The 23,407-nt window shown below is 37.7% G+C and overlaps 1 protein-coding gene across 7 annotated transcripts in view; it reads right to left on the reverse strand.

Annotated features, from left to right (window-relative positions):
* Positions 1 to 10,765: 10,765 nt before the first annotated feature.
* The window catches only part of MDM1 (Mdm1 nuclear protein), a 39,011-nt gene continuing 26,369 nt past the window's right edge, over positions 10,766 to 23,407 (reverse strand). For all 7 annotated transcript variants that reach the window (XM_012444947.3, XM_012444946.2, XM_012444945.2 and 4 more), the window contains 3 exons: positions 18,343 to 18,595; positions 13,141 to 13,200; positions 10,766 to 11,577 (listed from right to left, as the gene is read on the reverse strand). In XM_012444947.3, coding sequence (XP_012300370.2) covers positions 11,465 to 11,577; positions 13,141 to 13,200; positions 18,343 to 18,595 — 426 coding nt within the window. In that variant the 3' untranslated portion in view covers positions 10,766 to 11,464. The remainder of the gene's footprint in view (positions 11,578 to 13,140; positions 13,201 to 18,342; positions 18,596 to 23,407) is intronic.

A 23,407-nucleotide genomic window follows, 5' to 3' on the forward strand; every position in this document is an offset into this window, starting at 1 on the left:
TGGAGTACAGTGGCTTGATCTGGGCTCACTGCAATCTCTGCCTCCTGGTTTCAAACGATTCTTGTGCCTCAGCCTCCTGAGTAGCTGGGATTACAAGTGTGCGCCATCATGTCAGCTAATTTTTTTATTTTTAGTAGAAACAGGTTTTCACCACGTTGGCCAGGCTGGTCTCAAACTCCTGGCCTCAAGTGATCCACCCACCTTGGCCTCCCAAAGTGCTGGGATTATAGGCATGAGCCACCAGACCCAGCCAAAAATAGCAATTTCTTATGGTCCAATCTAATAATTGAATTTAATCTTCATTTAATTTAAACCTGCTGTCTCAAAGAAGCAAATGCAACTTTTCTTAGTACAATCTAATTACATATGTGATGTCATAATGTTGTACTTTTAAGGACCAGCCCCTTGGACTGGTATTTTCATCTAGGTCACCACTTTTTTTTTTTTTTGAGTCTGGATCTCACTCTGTTGCCCAGGCTAGAGTGCAGTGATGCACCATCACAGCTCACTGTAGCCTTGACCTCTTGGGCTCAGGTGATCCTCCCACCTCAGTCTCCCTAGTACGGTAGTTGGAACTACAAGTATATGCCACCATGCACAGGTAATTTTTTTCTTTATTTGTAGAGATGGGGTCTCCCACTGTTGCCCAGGCTGATCTTGAACTCCTGGGCTCATGCAATCCTTCCACCTTGGTCTCCCAAAGTGCTGGAATTACAGGCGTGAGCCACTGCACCCGGTCTTAGGTCATCACTTTTGACATTTACGTAGCTGCCACCAGGTACATGGTAGTGCCCCAGCCTCAGGCTCCGTGGGACAGCAGCTGAGCTCTCCCAGGCATGCCCAAAATGCAGCTTCATTAACTGTCTAGCGCAATTATTTTTACCAAGATCTAATTGCTTAGTAAAAACAAAATAATATGCAATTTAGACTAAGGTATTTATTATAAATAAAAATAAGTAGGTGGGTCCACTGTGACACCATTCTTATACTGACATAGTTGAACAGCTGTCTTTGCCTGTTTAGAATAAACTTGGTATTCTTTATTCTTCTCTAATGAAAACCTTTTCATGTTTCACTTATACTTCATATGTCAAAAAAATTGTATGAGCTTCCTCATAGATCTAGAGTCAGAATCTCTTGCTGTCAGTTGAACTTTGGCATCTAACCCTCAGCCGGCTACTGATCTGAGAGGAAGCTGGAGGTCCCCTCATCCACCTCTCCACAGCAGTGGAGACCAAAGTAACGTGGCTTTGAAGGCAAAAGACCTGAGTTTGGATTTCAACTTAGCCTCAATTTTCTTACTGGCAGAAGAAAGACGGTACTCACAAGATCATTGAGAAAACTGAATTAAACAAGGCAGACTCCTCATGGATCTGGAGTCAGAATCGTGTTTTCAGTTGAACTTCGGCATCTAGCTCTCAGTTGGTCACTGATTTGAGAGGAAGCTGGAGGTGTTCCTCATCTGCCTATTACCGATTTCTGTTACTTCCCTTCTAGTAATAGCTAACGTGTAGTGAGTGTTTGCTGTTTACAAGCGGCTATGTCAGAATCCTGTCTGGACCTGCTTGTTTAATTCTTATGTGAGGAACTCAACACAGGCTTGGAAAAGCCCAGTAACTTTCCTAAGATGACATAGTACCTGTCAAAGCAGAGAACTGAACCCAATCAAAGAGCACAGCCTGTGAGTTTAACCACTGCACCTCCCATAAAGATGCTTTTCTGAAAAGAAATCACAAGCTGATGAACACTTTGTTGCTTTCACTTATCAAATGTTTAGAACTTGTGCAATTAAGGGCTTATAGAAGTGGTTCTCAACTGGTTCTTGCAAAGACACCCCAGATGGTATTACAACTTTCTGAAGAGCTAAAGTGCTGCCTACAAAGTGCAGACTACAAGCTCAGGTGTACCAGAAACACAATTTTATTTATTTTTCACTATAATAATACTTAACTTATCTTCAAAATTCCATTCAGGTGGGTGGTAGAATGGGGCCAACTTCAGGCACTTGTAATCAAGAATCTTTCTGACTTCTCTACCAGTCCTGTGTCATCACCTGTCCACTCTTTCTTCCTTTTCGTTTCTTTTTATTTTTTTTAGACAGGGTCTCACTGTGTCACCCAAGCTGAAGTGCAGTGGCACAGTTTCGACTCGAGGCGGCCTCTGCCTCTGGGCTCAAGCAAGCCTTTCACCTCAGCCTCCTGAGTAGCTGGGACTACAGGCGTGTGCTACCATGCACAGCTAATTTTTTTATTTTTTGTAGAGACAGGATTTCACCACATTGCCCCAGCTGGTTGCAAACTCCTAGGCTCAAGCAATCCACTCACATTGACCTCTCAAAGTGCTGGGATTACAGGCTTGAGCTACAGCTCCCAGCCCCACCTGTTCACTCTCTTATCCACTGAGATGTGCGTCTTCCTGAATGATCGTTGACTGTCCATGCCCGCAGGCATGGCTCCATTTCAGTCACTTTTGAGCCTCTCTCAAAAGTACAGAACAAATTGGTGTGGTCTCCCATAACCCTCTGTGACCATGGGAAGTTCTGGATGCTGTCGTACAACCTTTCTGCCAAGATAGGTCACAGGCCACACAGCCGTTTCTACTTTTTGCCAGATATAGGGCAAGGAGGAGGCAGATTTCCAAAAGTTTGCAATCTTTCTGGACTGCACCAGGGAAGTAAGACAGAGGTCCCAAACCAGTGGTGTGAGGAGGCAAATGCTTAACAATCAGCTCTCCAAAGAGAAAAGTTCTGATTTGTAGCAGTTGCCAATTTCTACAATGTGAATATTCCCACCATGGCCAAGTAAGCAACATGAAAGCACCAAATGCAGAGGGGAAGAAACGCCCCAGTGACTCCTGAGGGTGAAGCTGTTTCCAGGACACTGTTGTCCCAAACTAACCAAAATGTCTACAGTCCTCACTCAGTTAACTCAGGGCTCCATTTAGGAGAGTCTCAGGGAACAGCCCCTCCTTAGGAACACACCAGCATTTACCCCTTCTCTTTTCTATTTTCATTCCCAGTCTAGCTGGGGGCTAGAAACATTGGCTTTGCCTGTCCACATTGTCATCCAATTTTTATCTTTCAAAAACAAAAGCCAGGCTCTACTTCTCCAGTTATGCAGTGACAACCCTCTGGTTGTACTGGCTTATGTAATAAGCCATTAGACAATCATGGCTTCTTGACTAATGCTGAACTGAGAGATAAAAATAGTTTAACGGAACTGAGAGCAGTGGCTCACACCTGTAATTCCAGCACTTTGGAAGGCTAAGGTGAAGGGATCACTTGAGGTCAGGACTTCAAGACCAGCCTCGCCAACATGGTGAAACCCTGTCTCTACTAAAAATACAAAAGATTAGTTGGGCGTGGTGGCAGGTGCCTGTAATCCCAGCTACTCGGGAGGCTGAGGCCAGAGAATCACTTGAATCCAGGAGGCAGAGGTTGCAGTAAGCCAAGATCGAGCCATTGCACTCTAGCCTGGGCAAACAAAAGCAAAATTCCATCTCAAAAAAAAAGAGTTTAATGGAAAATATCAGATTTTGGAGAAAGAGGTGAGAAGAATCTGTATTCACTATATCAAAACAGTATCTGACTACATTACCGAGAATCCACTCCCTCTCCAATCTCCCAAAGCCCCTGCCAGCACTGTCTGCCAAGGTTAGACCACTTGTTGCCAGCCCTGATCCATTTCTTAGGAGGTGAAGACCCAGTGTGTGCTTCAGTGAATGCCTCAAGGGTGAATGCGCAGTAAATGCGCAGGGCTCAGACCAAAAGATGCGAATGTGCTGCAGTGCCTGTTCGGTCTGACCCGCCTGGCCCTTAGGCCACTGCCCTAACTACTCATGTTTCACTTGCTAGTTACATTTTTTTTAAATACCAAGTTAAAACAATTGTTATCCCTTCCGAATCTCTCACCACCCATAAAATAGAGCTATGTGTAGGAAATAAGATATAAAATAGCAATAATAGTTAGCAATTATTGAGTTCTAACTACATGCCAATGTTACGTACTTCAATGCATGAGATGATTTATTCTCACAACAACCATTTCAGAAAACATATAATTATTATTCCTATTTACTCAGCAACCGGAGCTCTGAGTTTAGTAACTTGCCCAGGATCACAGGGCTAACAAGTGGCAGAACATGCTGTCGTCTGACCCAAGAGTATAAGCTTCATTTAAAATTAACATTTGTGAGCCAGGTGTGATGGCTCACACCTGTAATCCCATCACTTTGGGAGGCTGAAATGGGTAGATTACCTGAGGTCAGGGGTTAGAGACCAGCCTGGCCAACATGACAAAATCCTGTCTCTACTAAAAAAAAAAAAACATATAAAAATTAGCCAGGCATGGTGGCACACATCTGTAATCCCAGCTACTCTGGAGGCTGTGAGGCAGGAGAATCACTTGAACTAGGGAGGCAGAGGTTGCAGTGAGCTGAGATAACACCACTGCACTCTAGCCTGTGAGAGCGTGAGACACTGTCAAAAAAAAAAAGAAATTTAACATTTGTGACTGATTCTTTTTTCTAACTCGGTGGTGGTCTTGTTAAGTTTATTAAAGAAAATCTATTGTAAGGAGACTTGTGGAGATTGAATCATTCACTCAGAAAAATAAGGTCAGTGAATGTATTCTAAACACACCTGAGTTGGTGTCATTGCCATGTCTAGATTCAAGATGACCTGCAAAGGCCAAGGAAAAGGTGAATTCTGGAGTCCTAGAGTAACCAGTGCCTTAGACACAAAAGGGAATGTGCTCCATGCTTCTCATGGAAAACCAGAAGGGCAAAGACAAAGCAAATATTCTTTAAAGCAGGTTGGTTTGGCAGAAGAAAAAATGTACAGAATTTGTAACATCTTTATCTTTCAGTGTACACAAAGGAACATGGGTAAACGACACAATGGGAGTGAGTTGGTGTTGTCATTAACACACATGCGAACATATACTCATGCACACACACAAGCCACGTAACTCATATATTTTCCTCTGGCTTAGATAAACTTTTTTTTAAATTAGCAACTAGGAAATAGAGTTTACTGAAAGGAACCTGGCATGGGAAAAAGTAAGACTCGCTGGCTATGCTGTCATTCAGAGAGAAGAGGAAATGGAAATTACTTGTCACAGAAAATCTAAAATTCCCTGAAGTATCAATGGAAACTCATCCTTCGCCTTATATGAAATTAACAAATTAAAAAAAGCTAGCTGTCGAGTAAATTATTTTGTAACTTGTGACTGACTTTTTAAGATTAAACAGATTTCTACTTAGAAACTAAGATTAATGTGTTGTACATAGCAGAAAATGTCTGGAATTTTTGCAGGCAGTTTTAATTAGAGAATGAAAATAATCACTAAATCTGAATAATAAGGAGAGTCATCATTTTTCGAGAAGCTTCTCTAATAAAAAATACTGTTTCTGAGTTTTATTTTTATTATTAAGTAGTGACTGAAGAACTGTACACGTTGATATATGTCTCCATTATTCTGTTTTTATATTTCTTCAAATTATTAAAATAAATCTGAATAACATTTTTTTTAGTCCCGACATTTTGATTCTGATTGTTAAACTGACACGTTCTTAGTGTATTGATCCATAGCTTTTAAAGTCTTGGCAGCAACGATTCATGGTAATTGATTTGGTTTTTGTTTTGTTTTGTTTTTGAGACGGAGTCTAGCCCAGGCTGGAGTACAATGGCTCGATCTTGGCTCACTGCAACCTCCACCTCCAGGGTTCAAACAATTGTCCTGCATCAGCCTCCCGAGCTGGAATTACAGGTGCCTGCCACCACACCCAGCTAATTTTTATATTTTTAGTAAGGATGGGGTTTCACCACATTGGCCAGGCTGATCTCAAACTCCTCACCTCATGATCCGCCTCCCTCGGCCTCCCAAAGGGCTGAGATTACAAGCATAAGCCACCAGGCCTGGCCAGTAATTGATTTAAATGATCATGCTAGGGTATTTGCTAGTGCCAGGTATATGTTTCCAAATTAATAAAGCACTTCAGATGTTTCATCTTTGCAAAATTGCAAGTTAAACTTTATAATATTACTTGTTCCTTATAGAACCAAAATTTAGTATTGTCATGCAACCTATTTTCAATTTTCTTTTGTTTTCTCCAGAACCTTAACTGTTTTGACAAGAATAATTTTTTGACAGGAACATTGAATGCTAAGATACTCATTGTAGGCAAAATTTTTCTGAGATGCCCAAACTCTGACTATAATTGAAGTTATGAGTGTAAAGCGCCTACATCTTCCCATAATGTGTGGCATTTAGGTTGGTTTATATTTTCTTCTTACAATTACAAAACTGAGTTTTACTTAAATTATCTTATTAAAACAAAAACTTGCAGCCAACATAGGAAATCTTTGATATTGGGCACACATTCATTCAGGGACCAACCTTGACTATCTTTCCTTTCATCAGTAATTATCGTGGGTACTTTATCGCTGCATTTCCTGACTCAAACCTGATAACATCTCCAATTCATGGTTACGCTAATATAGTTTGCATATATCAGGTAATTAGTTCCACCTTCTAGAGTCGCTGAGTCACAACACTGTAGTCAGTCTTTTTCACTTTACCACATAACGGAAATAGACAAATCATTTCAGCACCCCTACGTGAAACTGCCTCTGGGTAAGCTGAATGTAGGTCACAACTGATAGGTCTGTGATGAAAAGCCACGATTTCAGGGTACCTGTCACCTATTTGTTGGATTTAACCTTAGCCTCTCTAAAACAAGGCTTTTTTTTCTTGTTCCAATGAAAATTTGCCAACATAATAAAACTAAACATTTTGAAGTGAATAACATTTAAAAAGTATATACAAAAACTTTACAGACCTTATGCCATTGAATCTTAAAACTAAATTGGCGAGTTATCTTCATCTGCAAGATGAGGAATACAAGCTCAAAGAAGTTCAATTGGCTTGCTCAAGGTGGAGTTATGATTAGAACACAGGCTACCATAACCCCAAAGCCAGTTGTTCCCAAATTACCTGAGTATCAGAGTCATCTGGAAAATTGTACATATAGATTTCTAGGCCATCTCTGCGTAGTCTCCCTCTGTAAGTCTATTCGTATTTGTGGTTTGTTTTTATTTTCTAGGTGGACTTCAGCCAAGAAAAGAAACTAACCCAAACCATTTTTATAAGCCAAGGAATGCGTTAAGTGGTGTAATAAATATTATAGCAGCTTATCTTGAGCTGGCTTTCTGAAGTAGATTATTTTCTCTGTCAGGCAAGTGATATGGAAAGAGTAAGAGAGACTGAGGTAGTAGCTACAGTGATGGGCTTGTAAACCGCCTCCCAGTAAATGGGAGAAGCCCTGATTTATGGCATCTGCTGATTTCAGTGGTGTAAATACTCCTACTATGGCCAATTTCAAACTACTGATAACTTTAACAACTTGCTCACAACATTCTTGAATATCTAATGATTGGCCCATGAGTCAGCTCCAACATATTACTGGCGTGTAGACTGAATAGGAGAGAAACTGAACAATTTCCCAGCATTATCTGAATTGTCCATTATGTGGTTTGAATTGGTGTAAATTCCCCAAACATTACCCTACCTGTTGGTCTCGTGCTCTGATTTTCAAAGGTGGCTCACTGTCCCCCAAGTCCTCATTTCTCAATTTCCACATAAGCTTTATATGGATCTAGGGCAGAATGAAACCACGGATGGAGACTAGTGGGTAGAGCACTTCGTAGAAGAGAAATGGATGCCATCTTTAAGATGACTGCTCCTTTGCTCTTACCTGCCACATGGCAGGGGTAGCAGCATGGGGAGCTGCCTCCTGTGTGAGAGCATCAGGGTGGGAATGAAACATGGCACAGGATTTAAAGAAGCTTGGCTCTAAGCCTGAGAGCAAAGGGCTGGGTATGGTTAGATTGCGGGGTCAACGTTAGCAAGAAAGTTCATCAGCATGGAGCTGAAGAGATCAGTAGCCTTTTAGTCCATGAGTTAAGCTCATGGGGCAAGTTGGCTTCTCAGAGACCCTATGTGACCAGACCCATTGGTGCACAACTTGAGCTAGTCCAATGACACAGACTGTTGTTTGGCCTGGAGTAGTCTGTCAGCAGAATCCCACCTTGGGAAACTGAGTGATGGTGGTTTGACAGACTGGGCTTTGAGCACAATAACATGACTACCACCATCAGATGTAAAAGTACCAAAAACATATTCCAAAACCAAATAGAAATAATTCTAGGATCATCTACCATTTTACATTATTTGTTCCTTTGGTAAACTTCTAGAAGTCAGGATATTTTGTGGATGTCTGATATGTGCACGCACAATTATAACAAAAATATATAATCCATCCTCGAGCTCCCTAAGTAGCCAATCTCAACATTGTTCTGCATAAGGACAAGCACGTTTTGAGTATTAATTTGCTTTCATTCTGGTTGAATCCATTTGTACAATAATTCAATGCTCACATACTCTATTTTCCGACTAGAAAAGGTAGACATTTATCTTCCAAGAAGGCAAAGTGGAAAAATAACTCCCAAATGAATCAACAAGAGAGAGAACTGAATCACAGTGGGACTTGCAATTTTAGCATACACACTTCAAAAGAGTTAACGTGGGTGGATTTCGAGTAAGGAGACCTAGATTTAATTCACCAGCTTTGAGATCTTGGGCCAGTTATTTTATCTGTCTTCCCATCTGTAAAATGAGGATATTTATGCTTAAATCTCATGGTAACATTTCCTCCTACATACCAAGCATATTTATCATGTTATTTATCCTTAATCCTCAAAACCATCTTTCAAGGGTTAACTTGGAGTTCAGAATTCCACAGGGATCCAGAGATGAGACCAGAAACTAATATGCAAAATCTCCCATGTATGTGTTTTGGTGTATTTTTTTAAGGGCTGTCAAACACAGATACATTGAGAACCTCAACAGCTGGGGTGAAGATGGGGAAGGGGGCAGGGGAAAGAGCAGGTAGGTGTATGCATTTTAGAAAAACCTCTCCTTGCAATTCTGCGGTTGGCTCTCCATGTGGCTTGTGAGATATTAATTTAGACAAAAAGACCAAGCTACCAGTTTATAATATTTATTTGGGTATATACTGAATATTCAAAGCAGAAGTTATATTCAAGGTGAATAAAAATGGAATTACCTGGATATTCTGCAGAGAAATGAAAGCCTATATCTACACAAAGACTTGCACACAAATACTGATACCAGTTTTTTTCATAATAATCCCAAACTGAAAACAACCCCAAAGTCCACCAGCAAGTGAATAAATTAAAAGGGAACATGTGCACCAAAACATGGATGACTCTTGAAAGTATCATGCTGAGTAAAAGCCAGGCGTAAAGGATGGCTCCATTTATATAAAATTCCTGTAAACTAATTTATACTGACAGAAAGCAGATTATTGGTTGCCTTGGGGACCAGGGTGGAAGGACAGACTGACGCGAAAGAACATGAAGAAACTTTTAGGGTGATGGAACACAATGTATCATGATTGTGGTGTTAGTTTCACAGATATGTACATCTCTTCAAACTCATTGAGCTGTAATTTTTCTTTAACAATTGCAGTTTATTGTACAGAAAAGTAGGCTTTAATAAAATTAATAAAAAATTGAATTTGCAATCCCAGCTCCTGAATACTAGCAAATCTTAAGGGGCAGTTATCATGTACTAAGACTACTTACTCACCAACTCAAATGCATGTCATCTGAGTTGCCCTTAGTATGAGCAATAAAACAGTCCTGGACCCTCAACACTATTCTCTCCCCCGGGGCCACTGAGTAAGGTTTTTAAGAGAAGCAGTCAATAATAAATGCAGAGCTGTTGTTGAATAGAGACTGGGGTCATGAACTTGTCCCCATAAGAACCATATCCTAATCCATCTAACACCTGATAGATCAAGTTATGTGGTGTGATTCACTCCAATGGGTGTATGTAGATTTTACGTCTATAGCTTAGATAAAATAGACCGTGAGTTATGCAAAATTCCCTGCAAGCTAGCTGTAATTCCTTTCTTTACCATACATCAGTGGTCAACCCATTGAAAACTCTGTCCTAACCAACCTTTGAGGAAGAGGATAATGATATATCTATGTGTCTAGAGAGAAAAGTTCAAATCTATTTTGCAATGAATATGCCTCAGTGCAGATATGTATAGAAGGCAATTTGTGTTCTAAAGTCCAGTTATACTCCAATTTCAAACTTTTACTTTCATATTTAATGCCTTAGCAACTTTTAATGAACAAACTAGTTTAAAGGTCAGTGGAAGATAAGCAAGTATTTGTATGCCTACACTTCTTTACCACCTCATGATAATGTAAGATCTTTAACAAACTTACTGTCAACCAATGATTTGCAAAGGTACTTTTGACCAAATTATCAGTTTAGAACAGATTGTTCACTTGTTTTCCAACCAACAAGCATGAATATTCTGTGTATTTAGCTTTAGGACTTTCTATGTGTTACTGTAAATATTTTATACAAAATAGTTGTAACACCCATATTTTTTATAAACTTATAGTTATCATGATTTGCATGATAAACAGTAAGACAACAGAACATGTCCTGTGAGTGAAGAAATACAGTAAAAAAAGTTTTAAATTTCTGTAAATGAGTCTGCCTTGGAAATTATTTGTCCTACATTTGTGCAAAAATATCACAGACTTGGCTCCATTTCATTCTGATAGCTGCAAAACAAGTATAACTTTTCATTAACCTGTTACAAGTAAAATTCTTCTAAAAGAATTATTTGTTCCATGTAATAACTTTCTGGAAAAGCCAAACACACTTGATCAATTTTTATTTCAAAATGTCTACAAAATTTTAATTCTCCATTATACAAGTAATTTTTCAAAATCTTGACATTATTCGAATGTAAGCCAAAGTCCTTATACAAATAGAATACACTCAAAGATCAAAAATATACACATCTTTCAGCAAACTTTGTTACATAAATAAGAAAAATATATACAGTTGGTATTTTCAAAGTACAATTAACACTGCAAACGCGTATAGAAGGAACTAAAATAAAAAGAAACACTACAGCAAAGGTTAAAGAAACAGCAAATTCATTTTATGACATCATCAATTATAAAGATATATATACATATATATATATATCTCCAACCATAGGTGAAAATATACTTCACACTGGGATCTTAACTCTTACTTCACTGTGTTTATCTTTTTAGAAATATTGGATAGGTGAAATTCTATCCATGACACCTATTACAAAAGTTACAACATGTGAAAAACTCAATAATCTATGTCTTTGTACTCTGGGACAGATGTAAAAGGAATTCTTTAAAAGTTAAATTTTTATAAGCCTATGTTAAAAATCTCCAAGTAAACTGTTCTATTGGAAATTAAATATTTCAAAGTAGGAAACGTTAGGAAAAAATTCAAACACTCAAAAAGTTTTAACACAATAAGCAATAAAGAAAAATTATGCCAGTGGTTCCTTAAAGGCAACTCAACTAGGTTTATGTTTTACCCCAGAAATTCTCCTTCCTTTTCTTAGCTCGAGCCAGAGTTTGAAATGCCCGGAGACTAGAAGCTGCAGAGCGAGCAGAAATCTGAGATAATCTGTCCTCATCTGCAATGAAAGGATCCCAAGATTATATTCAGTGCAAAAAATATCTATTAAATAAATATTATGTTTTATATAACAGAAAATTAAAAGCATCAAACTGTGTATCAATGTCAAGTCATCAAGAAAAAAGTAACCTATTGAAATATAAGATACTAACATTCTCATGATAGCTCACAGTAGTCTTCCAGGTTTATTACACATAGAAATCAAATCTTTTAATGTTAAAATGTAACATTAAATTTTTTTCCTTCCTGAAATCCCCTAATGTCATTAACTGAGAGCATGGCCTATGATTTCAGTATTACTTGAAAACAATTCATCATAATACTGTTTTATCCTACTTTAAAAAGCACAGCTATTCTGAGCAAAAAGGTTTTCTAAATTTTTTCAAAACAAAATGCTATACCTTAACATGCTATTTACATTACATTTCTAAACTAATCTCACTAAATGTAGAAATAATGTTTGACTTTAATATGCTAACCTTCATTAGTACTGAAATTCCTCATTCTAGGTAAGCTAGTCTATTATAAGGTTATTTATATAAACTATTAATTCCTCCATCAGAAAGAAAACAGGACTGGATTCAAAGTTGCCAGACATTTGCATTTCAAAACATACAACTTGATTTCTAGCTCAATGAATTATAACAAAAAGTCCTAAACCTGCTAAAGGGAGAGAAAGTCTTTAACGTATGATATAGAGTATGAAATTTAAATTTACTTCCAATTCAAAATTTATAAATTCAGTAATTGTATACTTCTTAGGATGAATTAAAATAGTGATTCAATTATTCATATTGAATTCAAGTTCCTCCTGCCACTATTTATAAGCAAATATCAGAATAAAAACTAAAAAAAAAAAAAAAAAAAGAAAAATGTCAATTTTCTCTAATCATATTTTTTTTGAGCACTGAAAATTGACAAAAATATATAGGCTTTTTTTTTTTTTTTCTGAGACAGAGTTTCGCTCTTGTTACCCAGGCTGGAGTGCAATGGCGCGATCTCGGCTCACCGCAACCTCCGCCTCCTGGGTTCAGGCAATTCTCCTGCCTCAGCCTCCTGAGTAGCTGGGATTACAGGCACGCGCCACCATGCCCAGCTAATTTTTTGTATTTTTAGTAGAGACGGGGTTTCACCATGTTGACCGGGATGGTCTCGATCTCTTGACCTTGTGATCCACCCGCCTCGGCCTCCCAAAGTGCTGGGATTACAGGCGTGAGCCACGGAGGCATTTTTTAAAAGATGGATATAACGCTAGGTCAAATTCCTGAGCCCTCAGCTAGACAAGGTGGAAAAAGAGAATCAGCTGTGATGTTAGGCACAATCTCTTATTAGATGTTTGCCCTAGAAACAATTTTTTTTTAACCACTTTACTCCCAGCTTATTTATTTGTAAATGGGAGTAATTTCACCTCCCTCACAGGGTTTCAAGGATCTAATGAAAAAACTGTGGAAGTACTTCATAAACTATATAATAAAGTGCTAATCAAATGTAAAGCCATTATACTGTTATAAACTATCATTGACTAGAACTCAAACTTTTATGATATGTGAATACTGAATACCTTCATCATTAAAGGCTTCATGCTGAGGTAACTGCAAATTGTTCATCCTTGCTTTTCCCACTTAAAAAAAAAAAGCAGAAGAAATTATCCTTCAAATGCCACCAAACAGCTTGTCTCAATTATATACTAAATTGTTAGCAAAAGCAGACTGTCAGAAATTTTATTAATTATCAAACCTACATGTGAGTAAAGGTTTAAAAAATTTAAAAAATTATTAATTTTATATCTTAATAGAATACCATAAAAGGGCCATTCATAATTTATAATGCACTTAGCAAGTACGTAAACAAACTATGGACGCCCTAAAATTCCTTCCAATGATAATATTGATCTAACTTTAAAGAAATGTAGTAGGCTTCTGATTAGATAAGATAAATATACACATTTACAAGAACAACAAACTCAGAGAACAAAGGGAATGGGAGCAAATAAGACAGCAAGAAACTTTTTGGAACGTAGAAAGCAAATGTAAGGGCAGTGAGTGTGTAATTATACCCAAGTAAGCTGACTTTTAAGCCAGCAGAAGAGTGCAACCAAGAAACAACCAACTTGTTCCCCTCATGGCTGTGGGTTTGGGAGTACTGAGTACCACTGAAAGTTGGAGTGAGGGCAAGACTGAACTAGGAAGCTAGCTAAAAGTCTTTTTACAAAAATAGTTAATATGCCAGATCCTTCTTTAAATTTGCACAGCTGGGCAATTCCCTCTTTCCCAAAAGAGGCATGCAAGTTTTGTCTCTAAAAGTTTACCAGAGCTACTGTGACTGAGGATACCAGGTTCAACTATGGGCAGGGGTACTATATTCAAAACAGAGGCATTATATATATATATCATTTACCTCTTCAAAGGGGTGAAACATACCATTCATGAAATAAGAATGGGATGCTGTATAAAAGGAATATGCAATGTTTAAAAAAGAAAGAGAAAAATCTTTTTAAAAAACTAACAGACAGCATGTGGAAAGTCAAACAGCAGACCCACCTGACCCAGCCCCCGCCTGGCTGTGCCCTTCCACCTACCCTGGTAGCTTAATACCAAGGACATAATTTTGGGGAGCTTTATAACCCTTCTCATGGTGTGAAAAGCCAGAATATCTCCCCTGGGCAACATAGGGCAAGCTCAAATACAACTACTACTACTGCAGCTGGTGCTCTTTTGCAAGCAGCACCTCCTGATTACAGGCCAACTGACACAGTCCATTACACCATCTCTAGGTAGAATAATGCTGTGCCCAGAACAGAGAAAGCCAGTGTGTGACCTCAGCTATCACCACTGCCTGCAAACACTCTAGCAAACCAGTGGTCCTGAATCTGTCTACGGGACAAGTTCATTACTATTATAACCAACATGCAAGAAAGCCAGCACTCTAAGCTTATCTATAAGCAAGGAATCTCAGGAGTCCCAGATCTTTCCACTGGTGGAAAAATTTCTTTCAGCAGAGACACAATTGCAGTGCTATGCTCAGCAGGGAGTCTACCCCATTATCCAACAGTCAGGCAGCCTTAGTGCTCATGAAGGGTCTTGGAGAAGGGGTCTTCTTTCCCCTCATCCGCCACTGCAGACACAGCTAGAACTTCTCCCATAGGACTCGGTGTGGGTGTGCCTATAGACAACCTTCCTGGAACACTTCAGGGCGACTGCTTCCCCACAGAAGGAGCACTCCCCAGGTACAGGCTTGCATGAGAGGCAGAGTCACAATTCCTATCTACTTGGAACATCAATATTCCTACAGACAAAAAGAGGTGCATGTCTGATGTGAGTAGCTGGGCCACTGAGACAGAAGTGAGGCTGGGAGGTGGATAGCTTTCCTGCTGGCTTGGCAGGGGAGCTGAGGTGGCTACCACCCTTCACCCTGATAAGACCCCATTGCATCTAACTGAGAGCTTCCCCACCCACATTCACCAAGGCCATCACCTCTGCCCACCAGTGTGTATTGCATTCACCCACCTGCCTTTGTTTGCTACAGTAATTTCCTACCCAGGGATACCTCCCGTACTGCCTGAAGCCTGAACTATCAACTCAGTAAACAAAATACTGGAAAAAAATTAGATTAATAAAAAAGTACACACCACAGGGGAATGAGATAAGCTTCAAGAGACCTCTGCCATTCCAACCCCACAGGACAGTGAATTTGCCCACACACTGAGTACCACAGCTACTACAACCAGCATCTGAGAAAGCCATCCTACAAAGTCTCTCTATAACCAAAGAACTTAGAAAGACTCTTCACCCCTAAAAGCACCAAGAACCAAATTAAACTATAACAAATTATAATCACTGAAGTCAAAATTCTTAAGAGGGAAAAAATGAAAAAAAAAAAACAAACACCAAAAACCAGTCAAATCAAAAATAAATTCGAAAACAATTAGAATAGTATACCCAAAAAAAGAAGGAACCAGAAAAGTAATTCTGGCAATATGACAAAACACGGTTCTATAACACCCCTAAAAGATCACACTTGCTCCCCAGTAATGGATGCAAACCAAGATGAAATCTTTGAAATACCAGACAATGAATTCAGAAGGTCGATTATTAACCAGAGAAAGGTGAAAACCAACATTAAAAAAAATTTTTTTTTAATTTCAGGATATAAATGAAAAATTTTGCAGAGAGATAGATATCGTAATAAAAACCCAATCAGAACTTCTGGAAATAAAAAACACAGAGAAATACAAAATGCAGTGCAAAGTTTCAAAAACAGACTAGAAAAAGTAGAAGATAGCTGCATGCCAGGTATGAGGGGAAAATAAAGCAGGAAAAAGAATTTCAGAGCTCAAAGACAAGGTTTTTGAATTAACCCAAACAAAAATAATGAAAAAAAAATCAAAAGAAATGAATAAAGTCTCCAAGAAATATGAGATTATGTAAACAACCAAACCTAAAACTAAATGGTGATACTGAGGGAGAAGAAAAGGCTAAAAGTTTGGAAAACTTATTTGAGAGAATAATTGAGGAAAACTTCCCTGGCCTTGCCAGAGATTTAAATATTCAAATACAAGAAGCTCAATGAACTCTTAGGAACTTCATTGCAAAAAGATCATAGGCATATAGTCATCAGGTTATCTAAAGTCAATATGAAGGAAAGAATTCTGTCAGAAAAAAAAAAAAGTATCAGGTAACTTAAAAAAGCACCAGGTAACTTATAAAGAAAAACTATCAGACTAACAACAGATATCTTTCTCAGCAGAAACCTTACAAGGCAGAAGGGATTGGGGTCCTATCTTTAGCTTCCTTAAACAGAATACCTGTCAGCCAAGAATTTTGTTAGTTTAGCAAAACTAAGTTTCATAAATGAAGGACAAATAAAGTCTTTTTCAAACAAACAAATGCTGAGGGAATTTGTCACTACCAGACCAACACTACAAGAAATGCTAAGAGTTCTAAATTTTGAAACAAAAGCCTGATATGCAACAAAACAGAACCTCCTAAAAGCTTAAAACTCACAGGGCCTATAAAACAATAACACAACAGAGAAAACAAAGTAAGTAACAGCTAACATAATGAATAGAACAGTACCTCACATCTCAATATTAACACTGAACGTAAATGGCCTAAATGCTCCACTTAAAAGATATGGAATGGCAGAATGGATTAAAAACCATAAACCCAATATCTAACACACAAAGATGCATATAAACTCATTGCAAATGGATAGGAAAAGATATTCCATGCAAATGAAAACCAAAAGCAAGCTGGAGTCTTATATCAGGCAAAACAGACTTTAAAGTAACAACAATTTAAAAAAAGACAAACGTCATTATATAAAATAAAAAGCTCAATCCAACAAGAAGATACTACAGTCAGTCCTAAATTTATATGCACCTAACACTGGAGTTCCCAGATTCATAAAACACTTACTACTAGACCTAAGAAATGAGGTAGACAGCAACACGATAATAGTGGGGGACTTCAATACGCCACTGACAGCACCAGATAGATCGTTGAGACAGAAAGCCAACAAAGAAACAAGGGACTTAAACAATACTCTAAAATAAACAGACTTAACAGATGTTTACAAAACATTCTACCCAACAACTGCAGAATATACATTCTTCTCATCATTTCACATGGGAACATTTTCCAAAATAGACCACAGGTACATTAAAATGCAGAATTCACCACTACAGAATATATCCATGTAACAAAAACCACCTGTACCCCAAAAGCTATCGAAATTAAAAATTTTAAAAACAGAAAAGACAGAAGATAAAATCAGTAACTTTTCAAATTAAAAGACAGAGACGAAAAATAGGAGAGGTAGGATAAAACATAAAATCATGTCCAACATCTGAATTAATAGGAGTCCTGGAAACAGGAAACAGAGAAAGGAGAAAATTTTTTATTTTATTTTTTTGCCTCCCAGGCTCAAGCAATTCTCACGCCTCAGCCTCCCAAGTAGCTGGAATTAAAGGCATGCGCCATCACACCAAGCTAATTTTTTTGTAGTAGAGACAGGGTTTCATCCTGTGGCCCAGGCTGGTCTCAAACTCCTGGCTTAGAGTGATCCACCTGCCTCAGCCTCCCAAAGCGCTGGGATTACAGGCGTGAACCACTGTGCGCGGCCAGGAGAGGGAATTTTTGACTGAATAATTCAAGAAAATGGTCCAGAAGTGAGAATTTTCCAGATTGAAAGGTTTATGGAGTACCAGCAAAATGAATAAAAAAATACCCACTCAGAGGCACATCATAACATTTCAGAAAATTAGATAAGAAGAGAAGATCCTAAAAGCTGCCAGAAGGAAAACATCACATACAAAAGATACAGAATAAAAGTAGCATTCAACTTCTTAACATTAACAGTGGAAGCTAGAAGAACTGAGCAATGCCTACTACAACTAAAGGAAAATCATGTCTGGCCGTGAATTCTACACTCAGGCAACATTTGGCAATGTGTCTAGAAACGTTTTTGGTTGTCACATACAGAGAAGACATGCTACTGGCATCTATCTAGTGGGTTCCCTCTATGTGTATAGATAAGAACTTGAGAGAGATCTCACACATATATAACAGCAAAAAGCGAACTTAGGTGCAGCACAGTTGGGTGTCCCAAAGAGGGATTTTTCCTATTTAAAGAAATCTCATTAATACATTAACCAAAAATAAGAAATAATTGATTTATTAGTATAAAGTGCATTCTTGGCCTTTGTACCTATCAGTATAACACTGTATTTTAAAAGACAAAAAATTAAAACGAAAATAATTACCATTGTGCTGAAACTCTGGATCTCTAAGAGAGCCCTGAATTCGACGAGAGGGATGCCAGTAGGATGGAACATGCAGTGGAGAAGGCGACTGTCCAGGGATATTTGTTGGGTGTTCCAGAATTTTAGAAGCTGGAAGAGTTGCCTCAGCAAATTTGGGGATACTGTCTTCAGAATCTTCCCGCAAAGGCAGAGGATCAACTGTTTTTATACCAGCAGCTGGAGAAGTCAATAGGGATATTGCACGATTTTCTTTCTAAATGACAAAAAAAAAGAGAGATACCTATATGTGGATATATAAATAAATAAGCCAAACATTTAAATGCAAAAAAAACAGGAGATAATGTGAGAGAATTTATGCAACCTCAGTGTGGGAAAGATATGATACAGACAAACAGACTTGGCTGTATAAACAAAATACGTAGACATTTTAAAAATTAAGAGAAAAATGCAGAATTTGGAAAAATATACAACTTTTATGATTGATAATGAATTATCATTGCTACATAAATGTTTCTTTAAAAGCAATAAGAAAAATATAAACCTAATTAAAAAGTAGAAAAAGAGTATGAATGAGCAATTCATATACTGTACATACAAATCACAGACATATTCTAACTTACTAATGATCAAATAATTATAAAAAAATGAAAGCAGTGAGATACTAATTTTTCACTTACCAAATTTCAAAAATTAATTTTTTAAAAAACAGTGACACTAGAGCTGGCAAGGATATGGAAAAATTGGGAATCTCATAGACTGCTTTTGGGAGTACAATCTTTCTGTGGGGCTGGCAAAACATAGCAGAAGCCTTAAAATTTTGTGTTCTTTGACTTCTTTGACTATACAGTAATACTTGGGGAGTAGTTACATATACAAAATAATATAAACAAAAATGTAGCTAAAGGATGGATTTCTTTACAGTAGTTCTTCAAAACAGATTAAGAAATAATAACAGGAATCTAAATAACAAATAGATTTCAACAATAAGCATCTGGTTTTTAAAAACTATGGTATAACTACAGCTTGCATGTTTCCAGAAAAATAAGATTATAAATATTTCATATGAAAATATGTTCACAACATAGTGCTAAAAATAGATTATTAAACCTTTCTACAGTATAATAAATAACCAAATATACTAACACATATATATACCTAAATACCTCAAAAATTTAACAGCAGATGTCCCTAAACAGTATATATACATGTGAGACATTTATTTTCTTTTTTAGTTTGGTCAGCATTTGCTGTTTTCTACAATGACTAAGTATCACTATCCTAAAAGTCATTAACAATTTTACTTTTTAAAAGAAGGCAGCTGGGCATGGTGGCTCACACCTGTAATCTTAACAATTTGGGAGGTCAAGGCAGGATGATCATTTCAGGCCAAGAGTTTAAGATCAGCCTGGCCAACATGGTGAAACCCATCTCTACTAAAAATACGAAAATTAGTCGGGTGTGGTGGCACACACCTGTAATCCAGATGCTTGGGTGGCTAAGGCACAAGAATTGCTTGAGCTGAGAGACAGAGATTGCCAGAGATGGCAGTGGGTCATAATTGCATCACTGCACTCCAGCCAGGAAACAGAGACAGACTGTCTCAAAAAAATAAAATAAAAATAGTTCAGATGCAGTGGCTCATGCCTGTAATCCTAGCACCATGGGAGGCTGAGAAGGGAGGATCACTTGAGGCCAGGAGTTGAAGACCAGCCTGGACAACAATATATCAAGACCCATCTCTATTTATATATATAAAAAAATTAAATTAAAAACAAAAGAAGGCAAGCCAGTAAAATCAAATACAGTTCCACACTTTCCTGATTATTTCTTGTAGTTGTTGCCTTCACTTATTATCTTTGATTCTATCAATGTAACATTCAAAACATTAGTTTCTAAACTTAAATATCATTTTCTATGATTGTAAAGCTTATTGCTTCAAAGTGGCCTAGGGCTGCTGTTGGTCTCAACCAATAAACATATTTCAAATTAATATCTAGGATAAAATCACAAACCTTCCACTTGCTTTCCTTTTTAAACGAGTATCACTTAGTACAATACAAATAATTCCAAAGAGATACTGTTCTTTTTCATTCCTTTTTCTATATATATGAACAAAATTTGTGATCTCTGTCAAATTGGTTTTACAATTGCTGAAAATACCTGAAAGAAACCTGTAAAATAAAACACACGGGGTTCCCAGGTTTAACATAACTGATTCTGTGATCTGTTTTTGGGCCTAAAACCTCAAAAGGCCAAGAGGCCTCACTGCTCTACTTAGCCCTGTGTATAGCAGTTCTCCAATGAGAAGCCACAGTGATTTGATTTACCCTGTGAATCATATCATATTTTCTTTGTTGCTTCACATATTCCAGAGGCATCCCAGTGCCATTAGAATAATATCCAAGAGAATAAGCTCCACTTCATTGTGATTAATTATCTTTTTGATGTGCTGCTGGATTCAGTTTGATAATATTTTGTTGAGGATTTTTGTGTCTATGTTCATCAGGAATGTTGGCCTACAGTTTTCTTTTTTGTTGTGTCCTTGCCAGATTTTGGTATCTGAATGATACTAGTTTCATAGACTGTGTTAGGGAGAAATCCCTTCTGCTCAATTTTCGGGAATAGTATTAGCACATAAACAGAATTAAAAATTGATCATCTCAACAGATACGAAAAAAGCATTTTTGATAAAGTCCAATATCCCTTCATGATAAAAATCCTCAGCAAACTAGGCAATGAAGGAACATACCTCTCAAAACAGCAAGAGCCATCTATGACAAACCCACAGCCAGTATCATACTGAATGGGCAAAAGCACAAAGCATTCCACCCTGAGAACAAGACAAGGATGCCCACTCTCACCACCTCTATTCAACATAGTACTGGAAGTCCTACCCAGAACAATCAGGCAAGGAAAAGAAACAAAAGGCATCTAAATAGAAAAAGAGGAAGTCAAATTATCTCTGTTCACTCATGATATGATTCTAAACCTAGAAAACCCTAACAATCCCTCCAAAAGAACTGCTAAATGACTTCAGTGAAGTTTCAGGATCCAAAAATTAATGTTCAAAAATCAGTAGCATTTCTACACACCAATAATTCAGGGCAAGAACCAAATCAAGGATACAGTCCCATTACAATAGCTCCCCCCAAAATAAAGTACCTAGGAACACAGCTAACCAAGGAGGTGAAAGACCTCCACATGAACTACAAAATACTGCTGAAATAAATTATAGACGACATAAACAAATGAAAAAGCATTCCACACTCATGGATTACAAGAATCAATATTGTTAAAATTGCCATACTGTCCAAAGTAACTTACAGATTCAATGCAATTACTATCAAATTACCAATGTCATTTTTCACAGAACTAGAAAAAACAGTTCTAAAATTCATACAGAAGGAAAAAAAAGGGCCCAAAGCAATCCTAAGCAAAAAAAAAAAGAACAAAGCTGGAGGTATCACATTACTCGACTTCAAACTCTACTATAAGGTTACAGAAACCAAAACATCATGGTACTGTCAAACAAACATACATAGACCAATGGAACAGAAAAGAGAAACCAGAAAAAAACCCATACACCTACAGCTATCTGATCTTTAACAAAGACAATAAAAAATGAACAATGGAAAAAGGACACCTTATTTAATAAACAGTGCTGGGAAAACTGGCTAGCCATATGTAGAAGAATGAAATTAGACCCCTACCTCTCACCATATACAAAAATTAACTCAAGATGGATTAAAGACTTAAATGTAAGACCTCAAAGTATAAAAATCCTAGAAGAAAACCTAGAAAAAACTCTTCTGGACATTGGCCAAGGCAAGGAATTTATGGCTAAGTACTGAAAAACAAATGTAACAAAAACAAATTGACAATTGGAACTTAATTAAACTACATAGCATTTGCACAGCAAAAGAAACAATTAACAGAGTAAACAGACATCTTACAGAATGGGAGAAAATATTTGCAAACGACATATCTGACAAAGGACTAATATCCACAATCTATAAGGAACTTAACAAGAAAAAAAACAACTCCATTAAAAATTGGGCAAAGGACATGAACAGACACTTCTTAAAAGACAAAGCAGCCAACAAATATGAAAAAATGTTCAACATTGCTAATCACCAGAGAGATGCAAATCAAAACCATAATGAGATATCATCTCACACCAGTCAGAATGGCTATGATCAAAAAGTCAAAAAAATAATGTGTTGGTGTTGGCAAGGATGCAGAGAAAAAGAAACGCAACCCCTGTGTAAAACAGTATGGAAATTTCTCAAACAACTAAAATTACAACTACCATTCAACCCAGCAATCTCACTACTGGGTATCTACCCAAAGGAAATCATTCTATGAAAAAAGATCTTCACTTATAGGTTTAATCCAGCACTATTCACATTAGCAAACTCATGGCATCAGCGTAGGTGTCCATTAATAGTGGACTGGATAAAGAAAATGTAGTACATAGAATACTGCGCAGCCATAAAAAAGAACAAAATTATGTCCACTGCAACAACATGGATGCAGCTGGAGGCCATTATCCTAAGTGAATTAACACAGAAACATAAAATCAAATACTGCATATTCTCATTTATAAGTGGGAGCTAAACAACAGGTACACACAACATAAAGATGGAAACAGACACTAGGAACTACAAAAGGGGGAAGAGAGGGAGGGGTGCAAGGGTTGAAAAACTACCTGTTGGGTACAATGTTCACTATTTGGGTGATGGGTTCAATAGTAGCCCAAACCCCAGCATTACATAATATATCAATGTAACTGCATATGTATCCTCTGAATCTAAAATAAAATTCAGGGCCAGGCATGGTGGCTCACGCCTGTAATCCCAGCACTTTGGTAGGCTGAGGCGGGTGGATCACAAGGTCAAGAGATCGAGACCATCCTGGTCAACATGGTGAAACCGCATCTCTACTAAAAATACAAAAAATTAGCCGAGCATGGTGGCGCGCACCTGTAGTCCCAGCTACTCAGGAGGCTGAGGCAGGAGAATTGCTTGAACCCAGGAGGCGGAGGTTGCGGTGAGCCTGCACTCCA

This window comes from Aotus nancymaae, unplaced genomic scaffold, assembly GCF_030222135.1.
Source record: "Aotus nancymaae isolate 86718 unplaced genomic scaffold, 86718_ANA_hifiasm-v0.15.2.pri h1tg000016l, whole genome shotgun sequence".
NCBI classification, from domain to species: domain Eukaryota; kingdom Metazoa; phylum Chordata; class Mammalia; order Primates; family Aotidae; genus Aotus; species Aotus nancymaae.